The sequence below is a fragment of the Talpa europaea genome, assembly GCF_964194135.1.
Source record: "Talpa europaea genome assembly, chromosome: 9".
NCBI classification, from domain to species: domain Eukaryota; kingdom Metazoa; phylum Chordata; class Mammalia; order Eulipotyphla; family Talpidae; genus Talpa; species Talpa europaea.
Window position 1 is genome coordinate 11,061,096 of NC_140076.1, and position 21,147 is coordinate 11,082,242.

Consider the following 21,147-nt stretch of genomic DNA (forward strand, 5'->3'; position numbering starts at 1 on the left):
AGAGGCATGTTTATTTATTTATTTGTTTGTTTGTTTTGTTTATACATGCACTGGGTACAGTCAGAAGTGCGGGAGGGTGAGGGAATTCACCAGAGCCAGAGCGGGGAGCAGAGCAGGCAGAAGGACCGAAGGACACTGCTGAGGGGAGCAGCGGGCGGCAGGAGGGGTCTGTGCGCCATGTGGGACCCTCCTCCGTGGCCGGGGAGCAGCCGGGGATCGAACCGGCGGCAGCCTCGCAACCCAGCGCTCAACCGCTGCGCCACCGGAGAGGCCCCAAGCTAAGGCATTTCAATCCTTGGAGCTTGACCTTCTAGACTTCAGTCTGACCCACTGGGCACTCTTCCCCAGGAAGGCGTTCACAGTCACCCCTAAACAGAGGCACCTCTGGACCCGCGGAGAGCGGGCCGTGAGGAAGACGGATGCACTCGCGGGCCGTGTCCTTCCACCGCCTTCCCCGAACCACAGGTGGGAGCGGGGTGGGGTGCCCGGGTGGGGTGCGCCGCCCCGCCCGGCAGGAGCGCACCTCCAGCCGCAGGGCACACCCTCAGGGAGGAGCCTCGGGGGGTGGGCCCGCCTAGGCCGGCCGACCTCGGTCTTCTCTGTCCTCCGCCCCAGGGGACCGACATGGCCCAGGAGCGTCCTGCCGCGGGCCTGGAGCCCCAGCAGGTCCAGCGACTGCTGCTCTCCTGCCAGGAGGCCAAGAAGTCGGCCTACTGCCCCTACAGCCACTTCCCCGTGGGGGCGGCCCTCCTGACCCGGGACGGGAGGATCTTCTCCGGTAAGGCGGTGCGGGCGGCGGGTGGGCCGGGAAGGCGGGAGGCACAGCGGGGAGAGCGCGCAGCTTCCCCTCCAGGCTGGGCTCCCCTGGAACTCGGCTTTGCCTCTGCCCCCGCCCTCCCGGACTGTGGGGCAAATTTAGGGGCTCACAGATCCAGGCTGTCTGGGAGCGGGAGGTGCTGGGGTTAGGAGGAGGGGAAGGCGAAGCCACGAATCCAGCGCATCCGCTGCTCTGGGGAGAGACAGGCCAATACCAGGCTCCCACCAGCCGCCCCCTCAGCCCTCACCCCACCCGCCGGCCTGCGCCTGATGCCCATTTTTCAGTGAAGAAACCGAGAGCCAGAGAGGGCTTGACTAGGTTAAGGTCACACGGAGCACTGGGCGTAGACCAGGGCTGGCTGCCGTCCCCCAAACCCTGCTCTTGTCCACTCATCCACCTTGCTGGGAAGGCTGGGAAGCAAGTTGGTTGGCTGGGAAGGCTGGGAAGGCAGCAGGCTGGGTGACTGGATTCCCACAGTTGGCAGATGCAGGCCTTGCACCGAATCAGAAGCTGGTTGGCAGGACCAGCGACGGCCCTGCCAGGCTGCTGGGGAAGTGAGGACTGGCATGCAGCTACACCAGTCTGTTCCTAAGCTCCGTGTCTGTGGCTTGTTGTTTGCATGGAAAAGTTAACTTGAACAAAAATTGAAATTTGTGTTCTCTCTCAGGACAGAGGGAAACTTGGGGTGCAGGTGGAGGGGAGGTCACGGGTGCAAACTGGCACAGAACCCAGGCAGGAATCCCCCTTCTGCTAGGAGGGGCAGCCGAAAGGCCCAGAAGCTCACCTCTGTCCATCTGCACCCCCAGCAGCTCCAGAGCCAAGTTCTCCTTCAGGCTCATGTTATCTCTTGTCTTTTGAGGTTTCAGACCTGTTCACCTGGGTCTTACACATCTTTGAGCGGGAGGAGTAACCTTGATGGAGAGCTCGGGGTGACGAGAGCGTGACTAATATCCACGCAACCCTTCCCACCCTCTCTGCAGAGAGGAGAGCTGAGATTCTAAGAAGTTAAGCAACCAAGATCACAGAGCTGGGTATCGAACCCAGAGATGGGAGTCGGAATTCCCCTGACCCCCAGGTCTGCTGTTCTATGGGCAATAGAGAACCCCTGAGGGTCTCATGGAAGCTCAGGCCTGCCCTGCTCGCTCAGATGATTATTAAACATTAACCACAGCGTGCACAGTGCCCTGGGATCCAGGACCAACCAGCCACTGGTTCTTTCTAGGGCCTCCACCTCTGCTCCAGAGGTGCAGAGAGAGGGGCTGCCCCATCCTTACAGTGATTCAGTCATTGACAAATATTTGCTAAGTACCCACTGTATGCACAGTAATGATTTTCCGAGCACCCATTTTATGCACATTAATGAGGGGTGGTCCTGCCAACCAGCTTGTGATGCCAGGCCATGAGGGTGGGCCGTCCACTGTTGGTGATTGTGGAAGGAGTGCATGAATGTGGGGAGGAGTATGGTGGTTTAAATTGCTTGGAAGGATCTGGTGTCAGCAGAGGAACAGTCCTACGGTGGGATTTAGGGGACCCAATGGGGTGGGGTGAAGGCTCTGGGGTTAGAGGCTCCTGGGCTCGCTGTGGTGCTGCTGTTTATCTGCTGCATGACCCTGCACCCCTCTCCTCTCCCTGCCAAGCCTCAGCTTGCACACTTGCCAGGGGAGGGCACATCCCACTGTGCAGGATGGCTGTGCAGAGCTGGGGGCCTGCCTGGCTGTTACTGGCTGTGCCACATCAGTCCTGGCACAGGCTCTGTCTCATCCCGGTTGGGAGGCTCTAGGTGGGTTTCTGCCTATAGCGCTTAGTGTGGTGTTGGACCCACAATAGGAACATCATGTGGGTGCCCTCCTACTGCTGCTATTAGCAGGATAGTGATGTGATAATGATGATTAGAGGCAGCTGATGAAGGGTGTTTGCCGGCCAAGCAGACACTGAGATTTGCTGCAATGGGAAGTAGGGAGCCAAGGAATGTTAATTTTTTTAAAGATTTACTTATTTATGATACAAGAGCTGGGGTACAGGCCAGAGGTGCGGGGGGTGAGAGGATTCACCAGAGACAGGGTGGGGAACAGAACAGGCAGACTGACTGAAATACACTGCTGAGGGGAGCAGCAGGTGAGACAGGCGAGGTCTGCTGCGCCATGGGAGTCAGCTCCCTGGCTGGGGATCGAATTCCTGCTGCAGTGGCTGTGGATAGCTTCATAGTGCTGTGTCTTAACCCCTTGCACCTCCAGGGAATTAAGAGTAACATGAACGTGGTGCTGGAGGACAGTTAGTCTGCCAGATGCTCAAGGACAGCCGGGTGGAGGAAAGAGTGTGAGTGAGCAGTGTCTGTCTTGTTTGACCTTCCCCGGCGCCAGCACTGTGCCCAGGCTGTTGCCGGGCCTCGATTCACATTCGCTGGAGACGCAAATGAACGGCTCAGGCTTGGACAGCAGACAGAGGAAGGAAAGATCTGAGAGAGGTTGGGGGGACGAATGGACGGGGTCTGGGGTGGGCAGCATTAGAAAGAAGGAAAGGAGGCGGTGCGCAGATTTCCAGCCAGGTGGCCCTGGGCAATGATGAGGCAGGAGGGAGGAGGCGGAAGGCAAAGCTGGATTGTTCTGGGGGCGTGGCAGACTGACAGCTGACAGGTGAGGCAGCCGATTCAGTGGCTGGAGCCTTCAGGAAGCACTGGGTAAGGAAGTGTCACCTCTCAGCCTCCACCTGAGGGGGTGGTGAGTGTCACGGATGTTAGTCAGAGCCTTTCCTTGTAATGGGCAGGGATAGATCAGTGTCAGGGAATTCGGAAACACAAATGCCCTGGGCCCTTTTTCTTCTGGGTGCTGGTTTCTTTCTCTTATCCTACAGGTGGCATCAGGGCACGTGTGTCCAGTAAGCATGTGGTTTATCCTACAGCCTCGGAAACAGAAAGAGCTCTTTGCCCCTAGTTCAAGATGGGCAGTTCAGGGAAATCTCTCGTGGGTCCACCTGCAGGCACACGTGTGCCTGGTTAATCTCTGTCATGATGGCGAGTGTGATCTGACCAGCTCATTCATGTATTCCTCCGCCCAGGGGCCTGGGTGGATTTGTAACCACAGGAGGAGCGTGGGGCTGCCCAGAAGGCCAAACTAATAGCCAACACACCCATATTTTATGAACGAGATAACGGAGGCCTGGCTGTACCTGATTCCAAAGGCCGTGTTCTTCTGCCCCCACTAACTGCAGGATGGATGTGCCAGAGGGAGAGGAGACTTATGCTGAGGAGGGGGCCAGACCTAGGGTGCCTCCCGGAATTCCTAGGTCTCCTTATGGAGATGGAAAGGAAGTGGGTGTAGGTGACGTAAGGTGGGCCTGGGAGGGTGAGGGACCTTGATCTACTGGACGAACCCCAGAGGGCAACTCACCCTGTAGGAAGTGAGTTAGAGGGGATCAGCAGCACTGCTGAATTTAGCAGGCTTAGAGTAGGGCAGATGTCCCTGTTCTGTGCTTCTCCAGCCTCCGTGGCATTTGTGCCCTCAGAGGCAGCTGTGTCCTGTCCACTCCACAACAGCAGGTCTGGCTGCAAGGACAGGCCCGCTGGCATGGTCTCCTCATAGGGATAGTTTTCTTGTTACTCAACCCTGGAGGCCTGTGGCCCTCCAAGATGGACCACCACGAGGGTAATGAGTAACTTCTAGCATGCTGTGGGGACAGCCTCGGAACCGGGAGGAGGAGCCGCCAGGGAAGAAAGAGCTGCTGAGGAAAAGGGAGGTGAGGACAGAGCAGCAGGGGACATGTGTCATGCTTGTGGGGCAGAGGAGGCCCAGGAGGGGTCAGGGAACCAGCCCAGCTGTGTGGAGCTGGAGGAGATGGGTGGAGAGTCACAGAGGATGCTCACTGCATCATTGAGGGAGGGAGCTAGTCTCCTTAGTTCATCCTCTCAAACACTGGTCTGTTGATCCCTCTCTTCTCTCCAGGGACATGGACTTTCTCTGTGTCCCAGGCATTTAGGGGAGGAGCCATTTTACTGGATCAGCTGTAATGAATTCTGGGAGGAACAAACCACAGGACACTTAAGGACATCCTGGTTAATCATTCAATAGCATTTGCTTTGCTTTACTCTTTAGATCTGGTCCATCTTGCCCCAGACCAGTCTCTGCCCTTCTGAGGCCTCCCCAGACTCTTTTCTCCCTTCACTTACTTTAAGGCCACCCCTCCCTCACCCCACCCTGGCACTCCCAGGGGCATCAAACCAGGCTTCCCTGAGCGGATTCCCCACCTACAGCCCTGTTTGTCCACCCCACGCCATTTCCATGGTCTCCCCACCCAGTTCTACTGTCACTCTAAAGGGGCTCATTACAAGATGAGCAACACTAAAAGCCCTGACTCTAAAGGTGCTAGAATATCATTCACCCCTGAAACTGCGGCCCTACTGCTGTTGGGAACCCAGGAGGGTGCAGTATTTCCTCAAGCTCCTGGACATGACATTGCTCTATCCAGTGAGTCTTTGAAGTGGGCCCAGACCACAGGCTTAGCACTCCCTGGCAACCTGCTAGAAATGCAAGTTCCTGGGCCCCACCCAGACCTGCAGCAGCAGCTCCCGGGGTGGGGCTCAGAGGCCTGTGTTAAGCCTCCCACATGCTGAGGCCACTGCCTGAGGAGCTCTGTGCCCATCCCAGTGGGACCCCTCAGAGGACAGCGGTGCACAGCATGTCCAGCCCGAATCTCCTCTGGGTGAACTGCCTTCCTTGCTGGTGTCTTGATGACATTCGACTTAAGCACCAAACCACCTCAGAAGAGGTGTTTTGAATGCTGTAGGGGAAAAGGATAGTCCTGTGTAAGGGACAGGCCAGAACGTGAGTCCTGCCTCTCACCAGCAGCATCAGAATTTACCTTCTGTAAAATGGGGCTGTAATAGTATCTGCCTTTTGGAGTTGTCGACAGGATTAATGACCTGGCACAGGTAAAGTATTCCCCAGAGTACCTGACAGGTAAAAGAAAAGCAATGAGAGAATCAAAGAAAGCAAGTAATAATAGCAGTTAGTAATTGTAGTACTAATTGACCCCTTCTTTTATTCATGGATTCCCGGCTTGGCACTATCCAGTCTGTCTCGCGTGTTTCAGAGCCAGTGAAGGCAGCCGGAAATGGGGGTGATTTGCCTGCGTGGCTGGTGGCTGTTGTCTGGGCTTATGAAGGCAAAACAAAATTGCCTGGTCTTTCAGGATCAGTGTCTGGTCAGGGGCTTCCCCCACCCCTTTCTTCTTTTAAGCTAGCCTGGGAAATTACACCAAACAGGCTGGAGGTCTCTTTGCATCGCAGGAATCTAGCTCTGACGTGGGCATGTCCACTAGTAGGAAGTAACAAGGGCTCACTTGCCTCACTGTTCTAGGCTCTGGAGCCGGAATATATACTATGGACAAAAGTCCTGTCCTCGGGGTGTTTACACTATGATGTGGGCTTTAAGTAGCCAAGACATTTATTTCAGGAAAGTGTTGGTGCCATGAGGAAAATGAAAGCAAGATAAAATGGAAAGTGATAAAAAGAAAAAGCAAGAGGATTGGAGGTGCTGGGGGGGAGAAGTAATTTGAGATAGGGTGATCAGGGTAGGCTGGTCAGAGGAGGTGACATGTGAGCAGATACCTGAGTAGGGTGAGTCATGTGCATATAGGAAGAGGAGTGTCCAGGTAGAGGCACCAGCCAGTGCAAAGGCCCTTTGGCAGGAGTCTACACTGGGGTCTTTGGGAAACATCTGGCAGGCCCACAGGCCTGGAGAGTAAAAGGACATGAGGTCCAAGACGTAAGTAGGTTGGCACCAGCTTGTGTAGGTCCTTCTAGCATGGAAAGGCCTTCAAAGTGCCTGGAAGACCAAGGCAGGGCCAACTGACACACCCTGTCTGGAAGGAACAGAGACTGTCTCACAGGTCTACCACTGACAAAACCTTGATTTTCATGCAATTAATCAGAGCAGCTGACAGCTGTGTAACACTCAGTGCCAGGCTTTGTACTAATTGCTTTACATGATTTCAACTTGTTCTCAGGAAAGGCCTGTAAGGAAGGCCCTGTCATTATCACTTCACAAATGAGGACAATGAGCTTCAAGGAGCTCAGTCTCTTTCCCAAATTCTCAGAGCCTAGAGGGCAAAGCAGCCCAGGGATAGACAGAAACTACAGGCTCTTTTACAGAGGTCTGTGCATCCAAGAGGCCATTCTGGACTCCAGGGCTGACACTGGCAAGGTCCTGACATGGGCCTTCTGCAATCTGGCAGTTTGCTTTAACAGCACATCAGCAAAATTTAAGATTTGCATGAATCCCATCTAATGGGGAAAGTGCCCCTGAATTGCGGCAGGGCTGGGAGATTTGCTAGACAAGGCTGGCAGGATCTTAATATGGGAGAGGCAGAGAACACAGTTGGGTCAAAGACAGGAAACATATGAAAGCCGCAGGTCCCTGCAGTTACCTAACCCGCTGGTCAAGAAGTGCGAAGCTACCCCGCCGTGGTGAATTAATCTGCCCCTTACACTGCCCCGGCTCCCAGCCTGTGCTTTGAGATGGAGGCATTGAGAGCAATGAGAATTGGAGGTCCCCGGGAAGAGCCCCAGCCCGGTGGGTCAGAGGGTCTCCCCACGTTGCCTTTCCTTCTTCCGACCTTGTCGAGAGTCAAGCAAGCCTCTTCCTCGGCACACGCAACAGGAAGTGGGTCTGCTGGAAATACCACCAGGCTCTCCTCTCTTCACAGGGTGCAACATAGAAAATGCCTGCTACACCTTGGGTGTCTGCGCAGAGCGGACGGCCATCCAGAAGGCCATCTCAGAAGGGTACAAAGACTTCAGGGCAATTGCTATCGCCAGGTGAGTAGGAAAGTCAAGTGACAGCAATATCTATGCACTGATTCAGCCAACATCCACTACACACCTATTATTCATTCACGTGTTTGTTTTGCGCACCCTGTGTGCCAGGCATGGGGCTGAGTGTGGAGGATAAAGGAGATAAATGAGAAATGGACTCTGTCCTCAGTGAGCTACAGAGCAAGTAAATAACCAAGACATCTTGGTTGACAAGGACAGGTGTGCTTCTGGCCTCGTAACAGCACAAAGTGCAACACAACCCCAAGAAGCAATTGCAAGGTAGCATGGATACCTGAAGCTGGAGGGACCTAAAATCACCTGGTACAAACTCCCTGGCCTCTCCCCCCATTTTGCAGTTGAAAAAACAGGTACAGGGAGGATGAGCAGCTCCTGGGAGCTAGTGGCAGAGCTGGGGCAAAACCTGGTCTCCGGGGCCTCACTCCAGTGCCTATTCCACTGCACCATGCTGTGCCAGGAGATCACACTCTGTTCCCTGCTCTCCTCGAGCTGGTCCCCGAATCCAAGCTGACTCCTTCACTCAGCAGCTCTCACCTCCTGGTGCCAGAACCGGGATACAGAGACAAGCTGCTGGCGGCCTGCCAGCCAGGGAAACTATGACTCAAACGAATCAGATTCCAGCCCAAGTCCCAGCTGAACAGCGCGCTCACCAGCTCTCTCTGCATGCCCCAAATGTAAGTATCCAAGTTCTCACATGCGTACCCCCAAAGAGAACTTATTAAGTTCTTGTTGGCCCTGGACCTAGACTCAGTGATTTTAGGATTCAAGCATGTAAACGGGCTGTTTTATTAATTTGGACACCATTACGCCTCTCATTTAGTGGTGAATTGCTCTTGTGTGTCCCCTCACATTGTCTGGGAGAGAGAGCAATCTCAGCAAGTTAACGATGCAGAGAGGATAACACGGCAGATGTTTAACCTGCCCAGAAAAGGCTGCATGACTGGCCCAGGGCCGGTCTTTGGGGGTGTCTGGCCACATGGGTCACATCCTTAGAGTGAATTACTTCTTCATGGTGGTGGAACTACAGGATCTTCCTGGCAGAAAGGCAAGCAGCAGAAATGTAGGGACCCCCAACAAAAAGGATGGCGTCCTGTGATGAAAATGAGGCCCCCTTTCTTTTATAAGATCCCAAACTTTGCAGCATTTGGACCCTGAGGTCGTCCAGGTATTGTAGGTTTTTTCCCAAGTCTCTGGCACCAGTGGCACACTTGGGGAGGAGACCCCAACTTCCAAGCACTCTCCCCCTGACCGACGTCTGTCCTGGCCTCCCTCTGGCTTTGGGAAGAATAATGAGGTCATGCTGGAAACATTTCACGCAGATGAGCAGAGATCAGAATGTGAATTACACTTTGCAAAAAAAAAAAAAAAAAGTGGGGAAAAATCGCTCAATTTCAGAGCTGACCCAAGAAAATAATGACATTCTGGGGGAAATGTCAAAGTCAACACGAGGGTAATGGCATCACGGCCTCGCTCTGTTTAGAACGCCCCGAATGACAGGCTTTTTCTCTCAGTCATTATCTGCTTTTAAACATGACTGGGTATTGCTGGTGATAATTAGCAAATCTCCTTATTTACACAAAACCTGCATTTTCCCCGCACCCAGCCGCTCATCTCTGGGTATTCAGCCTGCACCAGCATCCCCAAGCCAGGGACTGTCATTACTGCACTAATGATTTGTTAAATTGAGAGTATGGATTTAGAGGATGGAGGGAAAATGCCAGCTCCCTTGTTAACACTGATGGGTGTGAACAGCCGAGAGAGCCCCTTGGAGATGTGAAAGATGAGGAGAGCAGAGCACACAAATGGAATCTTGCTAATGGGGACAGAAGCTCGCCCCACTGGGGTTGCCGTTGTTACCATCACAGTCAAAAGATTTCCAGGCTGTTGAGTCTGATAATTGGCTTCAGTATGACCAAGGTCAGGGCAAACCACAGGGAACCGTCACTGCTCAGAACAAGGCCTGAGCAGTGCAGGGCAGGGGCTCAGGAGAAAGGGGACGTGAGGAGGGGACAGCCAATGCCCCCAGCAGCATTCTGGGGTACGTCTTCCTCCAAGCACTCAGCTCTCACTGTTGGCAGGAATATAGAGTCATCGTTAAATGTCCAGGCTCCCAGGCTCATGACAACTTTTTCAAATCCTGCTCTGCTGCTGACCTTGGACATGTTGCTGCAACAATCCGAGTCTGGCTTTTCACCTGTGAAGTGAAGGACAGTGACACTGACCCATCGGGCTGTCGTGGGGACTCAGGAAATGATTTCTGAAAAGCTCCTGGCACAGAGTACGCAGTAAATTAAAACTCTTGTTTGCAAGTTATCATTATGTGATCACTGCAAAGCTACCCACAGCAGAGTACGAAGGGCCTGGGTCCGATCCTGGCCCTGTGACTTTGGGCGGGTCATTTCGCTTTCATGATCATGTGGGTAATATGAGCTGTACAGAGCACCTGCCTGCTAGGGTTGTTAGGGGACAACAACCTTACAGGTGTTAATTCATCTGATAGATGTGAGGCCCCAAGCTGAGCACCCGACACAGATGTGCAAGGTAAGTATCTCCACTGTCGTCAGGCTGACTTCCAACTCTCGGAGCTGCCTGGATGCACCGGCTTGTGTTCTGTGGTTGACCCCTAGGCCAGATCAGCTTCCCAGTGGGATGCATGTTCACACACACCCTTGGAAACCTAATGCAGGTCGCCTTGGCCAGGGAGCCATCCCCGTGGCCACGCACGGCACAGACTGGGAAGGAAAGTGGTGAGCCTGGCAGGGGCTGGTTCATAGAGGAGAGGAGCTGGCTTCACACAGAGCGCCTCTCCCAGGGGCCTGACCGCGCCCTGCCTGCTTCATAGCATTTCCATGCAGAGATCCTCTCCCTTCCCAAACAGGAAGGTGGAGTTTGAAGTCAGGGATCCTCCGCCTGGTCTTGGCTGTTCCTTCAGGCTGGTGGTCAGCATGTGTGGAGGGAAGTGAAAGAGAATAGATTCCAGCTTCCAGAGAGCTCACAAGAGGCTCTGGCCACCGCACTGTGACCTGGTCATCTTCAGGGTTCATTTGGCTCAGAGGGCTCACCCTTTGTGGTCCCGTGGGCTTTTTTTCTGAAGCTGGGGTGTGCTCAGACTCCACCTTTTCATGGACCAGAATCTATAAAATGGAGTTATCACGAGGATGAAATACAACAGCCCATCCCTTGTTCTCCCTCCACTGCTTTATTCGATTCATAGCATTTCTCTTTGTTTCTACTCGATACATGGCTGGCTGGCTCCCCTGATCCGTCAAAAACTCTTGAGTGCAATGAATTTTGTCTGTTCTGTTCACTGCCACATCCCCAGCACTGACGGTGCCTGTCAGTGAGGCATTATCACCTAGTGGGTGTCCCATAAATATCTGTTAATTAAAATGAGACAGTGGGCTTCCCCGGTGGCGCAGCAGTTGAGTGCTGGGTTGCAAAGCTGCCCGCAGCCTCTGCAGCACCAGTTCGATCCCCAGCCACAGGGTGAGGGTCCCACATGGTGCGCAGACCTCTCCTGCCGCTGCTGCTCTCCTCAGCAATATATTTCGTCAGTCTGCCTGTTCTGCTCCCTGCTCTGGCTCTGGTGAATTCTCCCGTGCTTCTGACTGTACCCAGTGCTTGTATAAATAAATAAATAAAATCTTTAAAATAAAATAAAATGAGACAGTGCATGTAAGGTGCTTTGCTGGATGCCTGTCACATTCTGGGCACATATTAATGTAAGTATTGTTAATATGTAATCAAATAAGTTAATGATGAAATAATACATAAAGCTAGTAGTATATAATAAAACAATACATGATAAGGTTCTAAAATGATGCCAGTTTATATATGTAAGGGAATGTAGGATAAGCCATTAATTATCAAGCTGTGATTAATACAGGCAATAACCATCTATGTGTAGCATTCTAAAGTTTGTATAGCACTTAGGACATCTTTTATCTTAGGACATTTTATTGTCTTGCATTCCTACAAAGTAGATGACATTATTGCGCACATTTTACAGGCAAAGAAATGACCCTGCGTGGATTAAAATGATCTGGTCAAAGTCACCATAGTTAACAAAAAGAACTGATCAAGAAGCAAATTTTAAATCCCACATTCCTCTAGCCTTATCAAAGGGCTGTGGGTCTAGAAGGGCAAGGGTGGTGGTGGCCGCTCTCTAAACTTCAAGTGCTCCAGCAGGCTTCAGACCTCCTGCAGTTAAATCTGTCTTTTTTGTTGCGTCGGACAACACCACACTGACAAACGGGAGTCGTGGAGCAGGCTACATAATGCTGGATGCTGCTGAAGAGCAAGATCCTGGCCCTTTTATTGACACACATAATTGGTTGTAAGGAGATTAAGGAGATGAAAGAAAGGGGAAGGATGTAGAAGATTAGGGATTCTGAGTCTGCCCTCCAGGTACTTCTAATCTACTTGATGATACACCCTAATCCCCAGCCATGGTTCTGATCTTATCAACAAGGCGCTCCACTGATCAGCTTCTGGGGTCCCTTGTCATACATCGGTCCTCAGCCCCCCGAGCGTTCCCGGTCATACCTCGTGATGTATAAGTCGGGAGTATGTGTTATGCATCGGTCCTCAGCCCCCTGGACATTCTGGACATACCTCCTGATGCACATGTTATGCATCAGTCCTCAGCCCCCTGGGCATTCTGGACATAGTTCGTGATGCATAACCTTCTCAGTATGATCCAGCTTTGCGCTCTTGTTTGATTTGAAGGGCTTAAGGGTTGGGTTCCTGTTTCTAACTGGCCGGACCACTTTTACCTTGTTTAGGTGACAAAATGGCGACCAAATAGGCTGGCTAGGAGTAGCAGACCCACATTTTTAAGCATCATCCTTCATCCTGCTCAGAGCTGAAGGATGGCCTGTAGGTCCCTAAATCCTCAGAAGTGATCCCTTGACTGTGAGCTCCTCACCTCCAGACTGTCTCAAATGCAAGGAGCCCATTTTCCTCTGACTCACACACACATTCTCTCATGCCTAAGAGCCTTTGCACATACTACTTCCTGCCCTACAGAAAAATGCAGAACTTCCAAATAGCACCTGTTTCTTCTTCACACTGAGCCTCTTTCCTTGCAGGTAGAGTGGTCATTCTGACACTCAGGTTGTCCTCAGAATTAAATGAAATAATGGCTGTCGAGTGCCTGGGACAGATCTTGGCACACAGTGGGTCCTCAGTAATAGTGACCTGTGCCTCCTCCAAGGACGGCGTCAAATGCCATAAAACATTTTCTCTCCACAGATCAGGATTGTTTTTCTCTTACCATGTGCACTTATTGCATTTTGTCTAAAATGATAACTCATCTGGTTTTCTATATCACCCACTGGGTTGAGCAATCTCTTGAAGGTCAGAGACAAATTCTCCTTAATTTTTGTGTCCCCAGGGTGTGGGCAGCAACAGTAAGTACTCACTAAATGCTTATTGGCTGCACTAACACAAACAACGTTCTTGCTTGTGGTCTGGCCTCTTGGGAGTGTGGAAAGCCGCCAGGCATCTTCTCCTCAGCCTCTGGGACACAGTGTGTCTGTGAGCTGGGAACCACCTGGTGGGGTTTGACCTCATCTGGAGTGGGGCGGGACTCAGGCCTGAATCTTAGCAATTGTCCTCATACCTCAGGAGACTAATCCATGTTTGATTCTGTTTCCCCAGTGACTTGCAAGATGATTTTATCTCACCATGTGGGGCCTGCAGGCAAGTCATGAGAGAGGTAAGCAGATTCTCTTTCTGGATACAGACAGGATGCCTCCTTGCTTTCTCAAGCTGTGGGAGCAAAGGCGGGCTACCAACCAGGAGACGCAGCTACTGTCCTGTTTGCTCAGTGGGCCGATTTCTGAGCTCCCATGAATCACTGGAAATTATTCTCAAATTCAACAAATAATTGCTGAGTGTTTTCTCTGTATTGGGGACTAAACTAGCTCTGGGGAGACAGCAGTGAAAAGACAGACCAGCTCCTGCCCTCACAGAGTTCATAGACTAGTGCAGGAGACTGACAATAAACAAAGAGCAAAATAAATAAACAAACAGTATCAATTCTGAGAGGGATGAGGATTTCAAAGAAAAAATAAAAAACATAGAAAAAGGAGTTGGAATGGCAGAAGGGGCAGCAGGTGATACTCTAGATCAGAGTCAGAGGTCGGCAAATATGGCCTATAGCAAATCCAGTCTACTGCTTGTTCTTGTAAATAAAGCTTTATTGGCACACATTCATGCCCATTGGTTCAAAGTTTGTCTATAGTAGCTTTGACCCTACAACAGCAGAGTTCAACACTTATGACAGAGACCATATGGCCTGCAGACCGTAAAACAATTATTATCTGGCCCTTTACAGAAAAAGAGTTTGCCAAGCCCTGCTTTAGATGACCAGAAAAGACCTCTCTGAAGATGACATTTGGGCAGAGATATAAATAATGAGAAAAGATGAGGCAACCAAAGGTGTAGAGGAGGCCATTTTCTGACAGAGGAGCCAGCAAGCTTAACACCCTTGATGAGTTTGATAAGCAACAAGAGGCCGAAGAGGCTAGAACACTGAGTAAGAAGGCAAAGGGGACAGGACTTGAAGACAGAGGGGTGGGCAGGGGCCAGATCACAAGAGGTCTTGTAGGTCATGGGGTGGAGGGTATATTTTATTCCAGGAACAGAGGGAACCAACCTGTACACTTAAACTGATCATAAAATGGTAAAGCTTAGGTAATATAAATGTTATGCTGTCTATATTTACCACATTGTAACAAAAGTTGAGAAAAAGAATTCAGAAAAGCCATTTATCTCTAAGAGGGGACTTTAGGGACGCAATATACTTTTTATAAAGATCATCTGGATGGAAATTTTCAATTTCTTCAACTCTGAAAACAAAGAGGAGTTTTTTGATATTTATATGTACATTTGGGGGTGAGGGAGTGTCAGGAGCTTCTGTGGACTCTCAGACCTGTGTCCTTCAGAGCCCCAAATCGTTAAAGCCCCCCACTTAGAAGATCCCTTAGGCCCCTGAGCTCTGATGTGACGTTATCAGCCGCTCTAGATGCAGCACTTCATGTTATCCTCACCCCCACCCAGGAGGGAAGCATCTGTCATTACCCCTCCCTCCGAAGCAACCTGCTAAAGGACACACAGCCCATGCATAGCGAACTGGCTGTCGTGACCAATGCAGGCTGACCACAGAGCCATGCTGCTCACTGCGGCCCGCGCCTTTGCAGTCATGTACATGGAACAAATCCTTCTAGGTTGTGGAGAAGACATGGTGGTGCTTTGCTGCATGGGAGCTGCTTGTTCCGTGGGGGGTCCTGCTTTCCAAGTTGTCTCAATCTGGGAGCAAAGGGCTGTTTGGACCATGCATGTGAGCCCTGGGTTTTCACAGCATCTGTCACACATGCCAGCATCCCCGTTCTTGTTGCCAGCACCGCAGACCATACACGGTGCGCAGAGCTCAGTTCCCAAGTCCAGATGAAAAATGCCGCACGGAGGCACTGGATTGACAGTGTGGACATCATCTCGCTTGGGGGGGGACGCCTGTCACTTCCCAGGCCATATAAGGAAACCACCTCAGATGCCAACTTCCTGGCTCCCAGGCCCTGACTAGGTCTAATTGCTCATTGCTGTTTTCTCCATACAGAATAGATGTTGGCAAACAAGAACGGCAAATGAAAAAGCTGAAGGAGGGAGAAGCAAAACTGAAACCAAAATGCAAATGCTAGGAGATGTGGAGGCGGGGACCTCGCGCTTATGTGCCCCGCTGCTCGCTCTTACCCATACCTTCAGCCGGGCCTGCCAAGCAGAGACATTTTCCTTAAAACATTAGTTTTCCAAAAGCCGGGTAATAACGCGGTGATCCGGACAGCAGTGAGGAGGAACAGCAGGCTGCAAACCCCAGCGTCTGCTCCTAGCAGCCGCAGCGATGGCTACCATGGGCTGAGCATCTGCTCAGGCTGGCACGGTGCTGGGTGCCTTCCCCTGCCACCTAATTCCAACAACACCTGGCCAGGTAGAGCCTGGATCCAGTGACTCCGACCCCAAGACCTGCCATTCGACTTGTCTTCCTGCCTAATATATTCTTCTGTCTCTGAAACCATTTCACAGGTGAAAACACTGAGCCCCCAAGAGCTCAGTCATTTGCCCCCAAGTCATAGGACAAGAAGTGGTAGCTCCTCATGTGTAAGAGAAAGACAGGGCGAGAGATTGGTACTGATATTCTGCCTTGCTGACTGTCCCTGCTAAGCCTCAGTTTCCTCATCTGTGAAATGGGTATAATAATAGTCCCTACCTCAAAGGGTAGGTAATGAGGTCACGCGTGTGCAGTAGCTGGAGGGTACTGAGGCAGGGGAGCAACTTCTCTGGTTGTGAGGCATAAGGAAGTAATGAAAGGGAAGCAGATGTCAGCTGTTCTTTGTCACAGCAAGAGGAAGGCTGTCCCGGGGGTCGCATGTTGTTCTTATAAAGCCCTGGGTCCAGGGGCCTCCCTGGTGGCACAAGGGGTTAAGACGCAACTTATGAAGCTGTCCAAAGCCACTGCGGCACGAGTTCGCTTCCCGGACAGGGAGATACCCACATGGTGCAGCAGACCTCTCCTGACTCGCCCGCTGCTCCCCTCAGCAGTGTATTTCAGTCAGTCTGCCTGTTCTGTTCCCCACTCTGTCTCTGGAGAATCCTCTCACTCCCCCATACCTCTGGCCTATACCCCGGTTCTTGTATGCAAAAATAAATAAATCTTTAAAAAAAAAAAAAAAGCCCTGGGTCCCGAGTCCGTCATCATAGACCACAAAAAGCACAATGCTCACTGCTCACTGTGCTTCCTTTCACCTGCTCCTCCCCACGCGCGATGAGCCAGGTTGTCCTCCCCACTTTACAGATGAGAAAGCAGAGGCACAGAAAGAGAGGCCCGTAGACAGAGGCGGAGCCAGACTCAAGCCCCGCTCAGCCCTAACCCCGTGGTCGCACTGCTGCCCTCATGCTGGCTCTGCCTCTTTTCCAGTTTGGCTGCACCTGGGCCGTCTACATGACCAAGCCCGATGGCACGTACATGATGAAGACGGTCCAGGAGTTACTGCCGGTCTCCTTTGGGCCCGAGGACCTGCAGAAGACCCAGTGAAGGCCAGAGAACACCCACCGCCGGGGAGAGCCTGGATCCCGACACGTACTCGCAGGGACAGCCACGAGGAGAACTTCGTGAAGATGTTGTCACAGCCTGGGGACACCTGCCGACTGGACCCCGGTCCTACAGGGATGAGGCAGAGAGGACTTTTCCACATTACACTCAAACACCGAATCTCCAACCCGAGTGATAAAGGTTCCACTCCGGCCTGGGCCGGAGCCCCTCCTTCCAGCCCACCTCGTCCCTTCTCGGGACAAGAGCAACATCCCTCCTTCCTCCGAATCCTCTTTAAAATTCCAGCTGAGGGCCTCGCCGGTGGCGCAGCAGTTGAACGCTGGGCTGTGAAGCTGTCCACAGCTTCTGCAGCGCCGGTTCAATCCCCAGCCGGCTGGCGAGGGCCCCACATGGCGCGCAGACCTCTCCTGCCGCCTGCTGCTCCCCTCAGCAGTGTATTTCGTCAGTCTGCCTATTCTGCTCCCCACTCTGGCTCTGGTGGATTCTCTCACCCTCCCACGCTTCTGAGTATACCCAGTGCTTGTATAAAATAAATAAATAAATCTTTAAAAAAAAAAAACAAACATTAAAAATTCCAGCTGAGTCTGGACTGCTTCCCCATCAGGCTTCCCAAGGTTCTACCCTGTTCTGAGGACTTTTCTAATTATAAACATCACAGAGCATCCTGATTCGGGTGCATGTTTTGCTGTGTCTCTCTCATAGTTCATGGCTCCTGGGTGACGTGTCTTTATAGAAAAGCCTGGGTTTTCTGCTGGGAGAAGCAGTGGGACCTTTGATACTGTGCACCCCTCAGAGTGGAGAGCTGAGTTTTTAGTTTCCTCTCCCCTTTGTTCTCCCAAGGAGAGACCCCGCTGTGCTGGGCTAACTGCCAGCGGCTGTTTCTAGAATCTGTGATGGACTCAGCTCCCTGCAGTCCTGGACACTGCCCTCCATGGGGCATCTCAGAGATGCCAAGCATAAAGGGGGAGGCCTGAGTTTGTCTAGACAGCATAACAAAGGTTTTTCTGAGGTCCTACTATGCATCAAGTACTTCCACATGAATTATATATATTTTTAAAGATTTATTTATTTATACAAGAACGGTGGGGGGGGCGCTTCTCTGTTGGTGCAAGGGGTTAAGACACAACCTATGAAGCTGTTGGCAGCCACTGCAGCATGAGTTCAATCCCCAGCCAGGGAGCTACCCACATGGCACAGCAGACCTCTCCTGACTCGCCCGCTGCTCCCCTCAGCAGTGTATTTCAGTCAATCTGCCTGTTCTGTTCCCCACTCTGTCTCTGGTGAATCCGCTCACCCTCCACATCTCTGGCCTGTACCCCAGTTCTTGTATGCATGAATAAATAAATCTTTAAAAAAAAAAAGAACAGGGGTACAGGCCAGATCTGCGGGAGGGTGAGAGGATTCACCAGAGACAGAGTGGGGAACAGAACAGGCAGACTGACTGAAATTCACTGCTGAGGGGAGCAGCAGGCGAGACAGGAATGGTCTGCCTCGCCATGTAGGTATCTCCTGGGCTGGCCAGGATCGAACCCACACTGCAGAGGCCGTGAACAGTTTCACAGCACTGCGCTCAACCCACCACTACCAGAGAGGACCCACATGGATTATTTTTAATGCAAAGTGCTCAGCAGCTCTGTGAAGTAGGTGTTCCCTCCTCCTTACAAATAAAGAGCCGGACTTCAGAAAGGCTGAGTGACTTGCTCTAGCACAGCAAAGTTCAGACCAAAATCCACCTGCTGTAACTCCCACTGTGGTCTAGACACAGTGCATGTTCAGGGGGTTCATGTACATGAGCCCACTTACTTCTCACTTACCAAGCTCAGAGTATATATTGCTCTCACTTCACCAGTGAGGACATCAAAGCTCAGAGAGGTTAAGTCACTTGCCCAAAATCACACAGCTGATATGTGGCAGAGCTGAAATCTGTCTGATCCTCAGAGTGTTTCTGCATTTTCCCACAGCTGATGTCTGGGTGCCTCTGTTTACGGAGTATCTACAAATACTGCAGAGAGAAAGATGTATAAGAAGCAGTCTCTGCCCTTGAGAAGCTCACAGTCTGACAGGGAGAGAGAGACGTAGACAGCTTTAGTGCACAGAAATACACTGTGATTCAGGTACGTACCAAGTGCAGGGGTGGGGGGGGGGGTGCTGGGGCCCTGAGGTATTCTCCAGTATGAGGAAGGTCAGTGAGGGCCCTCCCCCCGTCTCTCTCTCTTTCTCTCTTTCTCTCTCTCTCTCTCTCTCTCACACACACACACACACACACACACTCTCACACTTGGGAAAATGACTACTGAATAAGGAAAAGAGCCCAGGCTGGCCCATGAAAAGGGCTATTAATGCCCCCACACCCCCCAGAAGCTGGCCTGGGGGTCCGCCTCAGTGGCTGGAGTAAGAATAGAGCTGAGGATTCCTCTTTCCAAGGCAAGTAAGCAGCCAGGGGCACAGGAATTGGACAGGTAAGCCCCCTCCCCGGGTCCTAGCCACTTGGACGGGAGCACGGCAGCGTGGCACCTGGCAAGACTGGCCTTTCCGCCGCACACCAGACCTACCCGCTGCCGCCTCGGGGGACAGGACAGTAATCCCAACCTTGGAGGACAGGAAAGCAATTCCAGCGTTGCTGCAAGACCCGAAACTCCATTCTGCCTTTCCCTGGAAACGGTGAAGGGCTTCGGCAGTCTACAGGGGCTCGGCAGAGGGGCTGTTTACAAATTCCACTCAAGTGCCACGCTCTTCTGAGCAGTCTCCTCAAAGGAGTGTAGAGAAAGGCAAAGGAGAGAGACCCCCGGAAGAAAATACCCCCGAATGTTAAGTTCAGTTCAAAGTCTGTTTGCCGGGAATACAGACTCATGACACTTCTTTGCACATAGCTGTATTTTTGATTTCCAAACTTTTTTTAATTTAATGAGGAAAATAAATGGTAGAGCCTCCTGGCCCCAAGATTGAGCGCTGGAGTGGGGCAGCCTCCAGGCTGTGGCTGTGGGCAAGTTATTTCATTCCTCTAAGATCAATTTCCTCATCTCTAAACTGAGGATGATTGCTTCCGCCCTACAGAACAGTTGTGCTGACCAAATATGCGTTATGACGGCCCAGTGCTGGGCGCTCATTAAGCTCTTGTTCCAGGTCAGCTGTTACTTCTACTAAGGGTGACAAATGTGGGTCCCTTGAATGGATTTGGTTTTTGCAAACAAGCCGCAGCTATTTACAGCCAATCTGCTCATCCATATAACAATTATTTATGGGGTATCTATTGTATTCCAGGGGTGAGCCAGACCCTGAGGATGCAGCAGTGAATAAAACAAAGTCCCTGCCCACACAGAGCTCTCAGTGGGAAAATGAGATCTAAGCCATTATTGTTCTTCATGCCAAGTGCTCCCCACAGGCGAGAAAGTGCCCTAGGAGCTGGTAGCAGGAAGACAGGGCTTGACGGAAGAATGGTCAAGGCAGCCCTGAGGAGGGGGTCTTTCAGTCAGGACACGGGAAGGGTCGCCAGGTCAGGGAATGGGGCCTGGGATGGGCAGAGAAGAAGGACAAAGCCCAGTGTTCTCAGTCTTCTTGGAAACAGATTGGGAGAGGCAATTCTCAAAGGAGGATTCCAGAAATTATTTGAACAATGTCGGCTTGGAAGAGCAATACTCATCTGGCTAGGGAGAGGCTGGGATGTTTGTTTAAAATAAAAGCAATTGATCTCGCAGTCCTACTGTTCTGAGGACCTGCCGTTTTAGAGCAGCACAGCCTCTGTTGTTTGGAACTGTCTGTTTTGGGGACCCTAAAGCAGGGTCACAAAGTCCCATGGAAATAAATAGAAGCATGTCTGTTTTGCTTGCTCTTGCCAGCTGCTGCTAATTGCTTATGTAAACTACAAGAGTCTTTAGGATTTCCTCCTGGCAGGGAGGGGGCATGACTCTAATTGACAGATGCTAGGACCACTTTAGGTGCCTGTGTTAGAAATGAAGTCAGAAAACATGTTCAAGAATAAATAATGGAATGGCCTAAGAACCACAAATATAATATTTTGTATATGATTATAGAGGATGCAGAAACAAGCATGGCAGGAACACCCAATCTGGTAATGTAGTTTTCAGGGGATGAAGTATTTTTCAAAAGGGGGACAATTTACAATTCCATGACTCAACAAACCAAAAAGAGATACAACGATCATTGCTGTGTAACAATTTGCACCAAAATCTAGCAACTTAGGACAACAAAAAAGTGTTATCCCACAGTTTCTGCAGATCAGGAATCTGTGCAGAGCTGGGCAATCTGGCTCAAGGTCTCCTATAAGCCTCTAGTTAACAAGTCTTCTGGGGCTGCAGTCTCATCTGAAGGCTCAGCTGAGGAAGGATCTACTCTCTCACATGGTTGTTGGCAGGATTTAGCTCTTTTGTGTGT

General features: G+C 51.5%; 1 protein-coding gene across 1 annotated transcript; it reads left to right on the forward strand.

Moving 5' to 3' along the window:
• Positions 1–624: 624 nt before the first annotated feature.
• Positions 625–16,737, forward strand: CDA (cytidine deaminase; the record flags this gene model as incomplete). Its single annotated transcript, XM_084242004.1, has 4 exons — positions 625–778; positions 7,517–7,628; positions 13,305–13,362; positions 16,621–16,737. 4 exons carry the CDS (start codon positions 625–627, stop codon positions 16,735–16,737), a joined length of 441 nt encoding a protein of 146 aa, XP_084098130.1.
• Between the last annotated feature and the right edge of the window lie 4,410 nt (positions 16,738–21,147).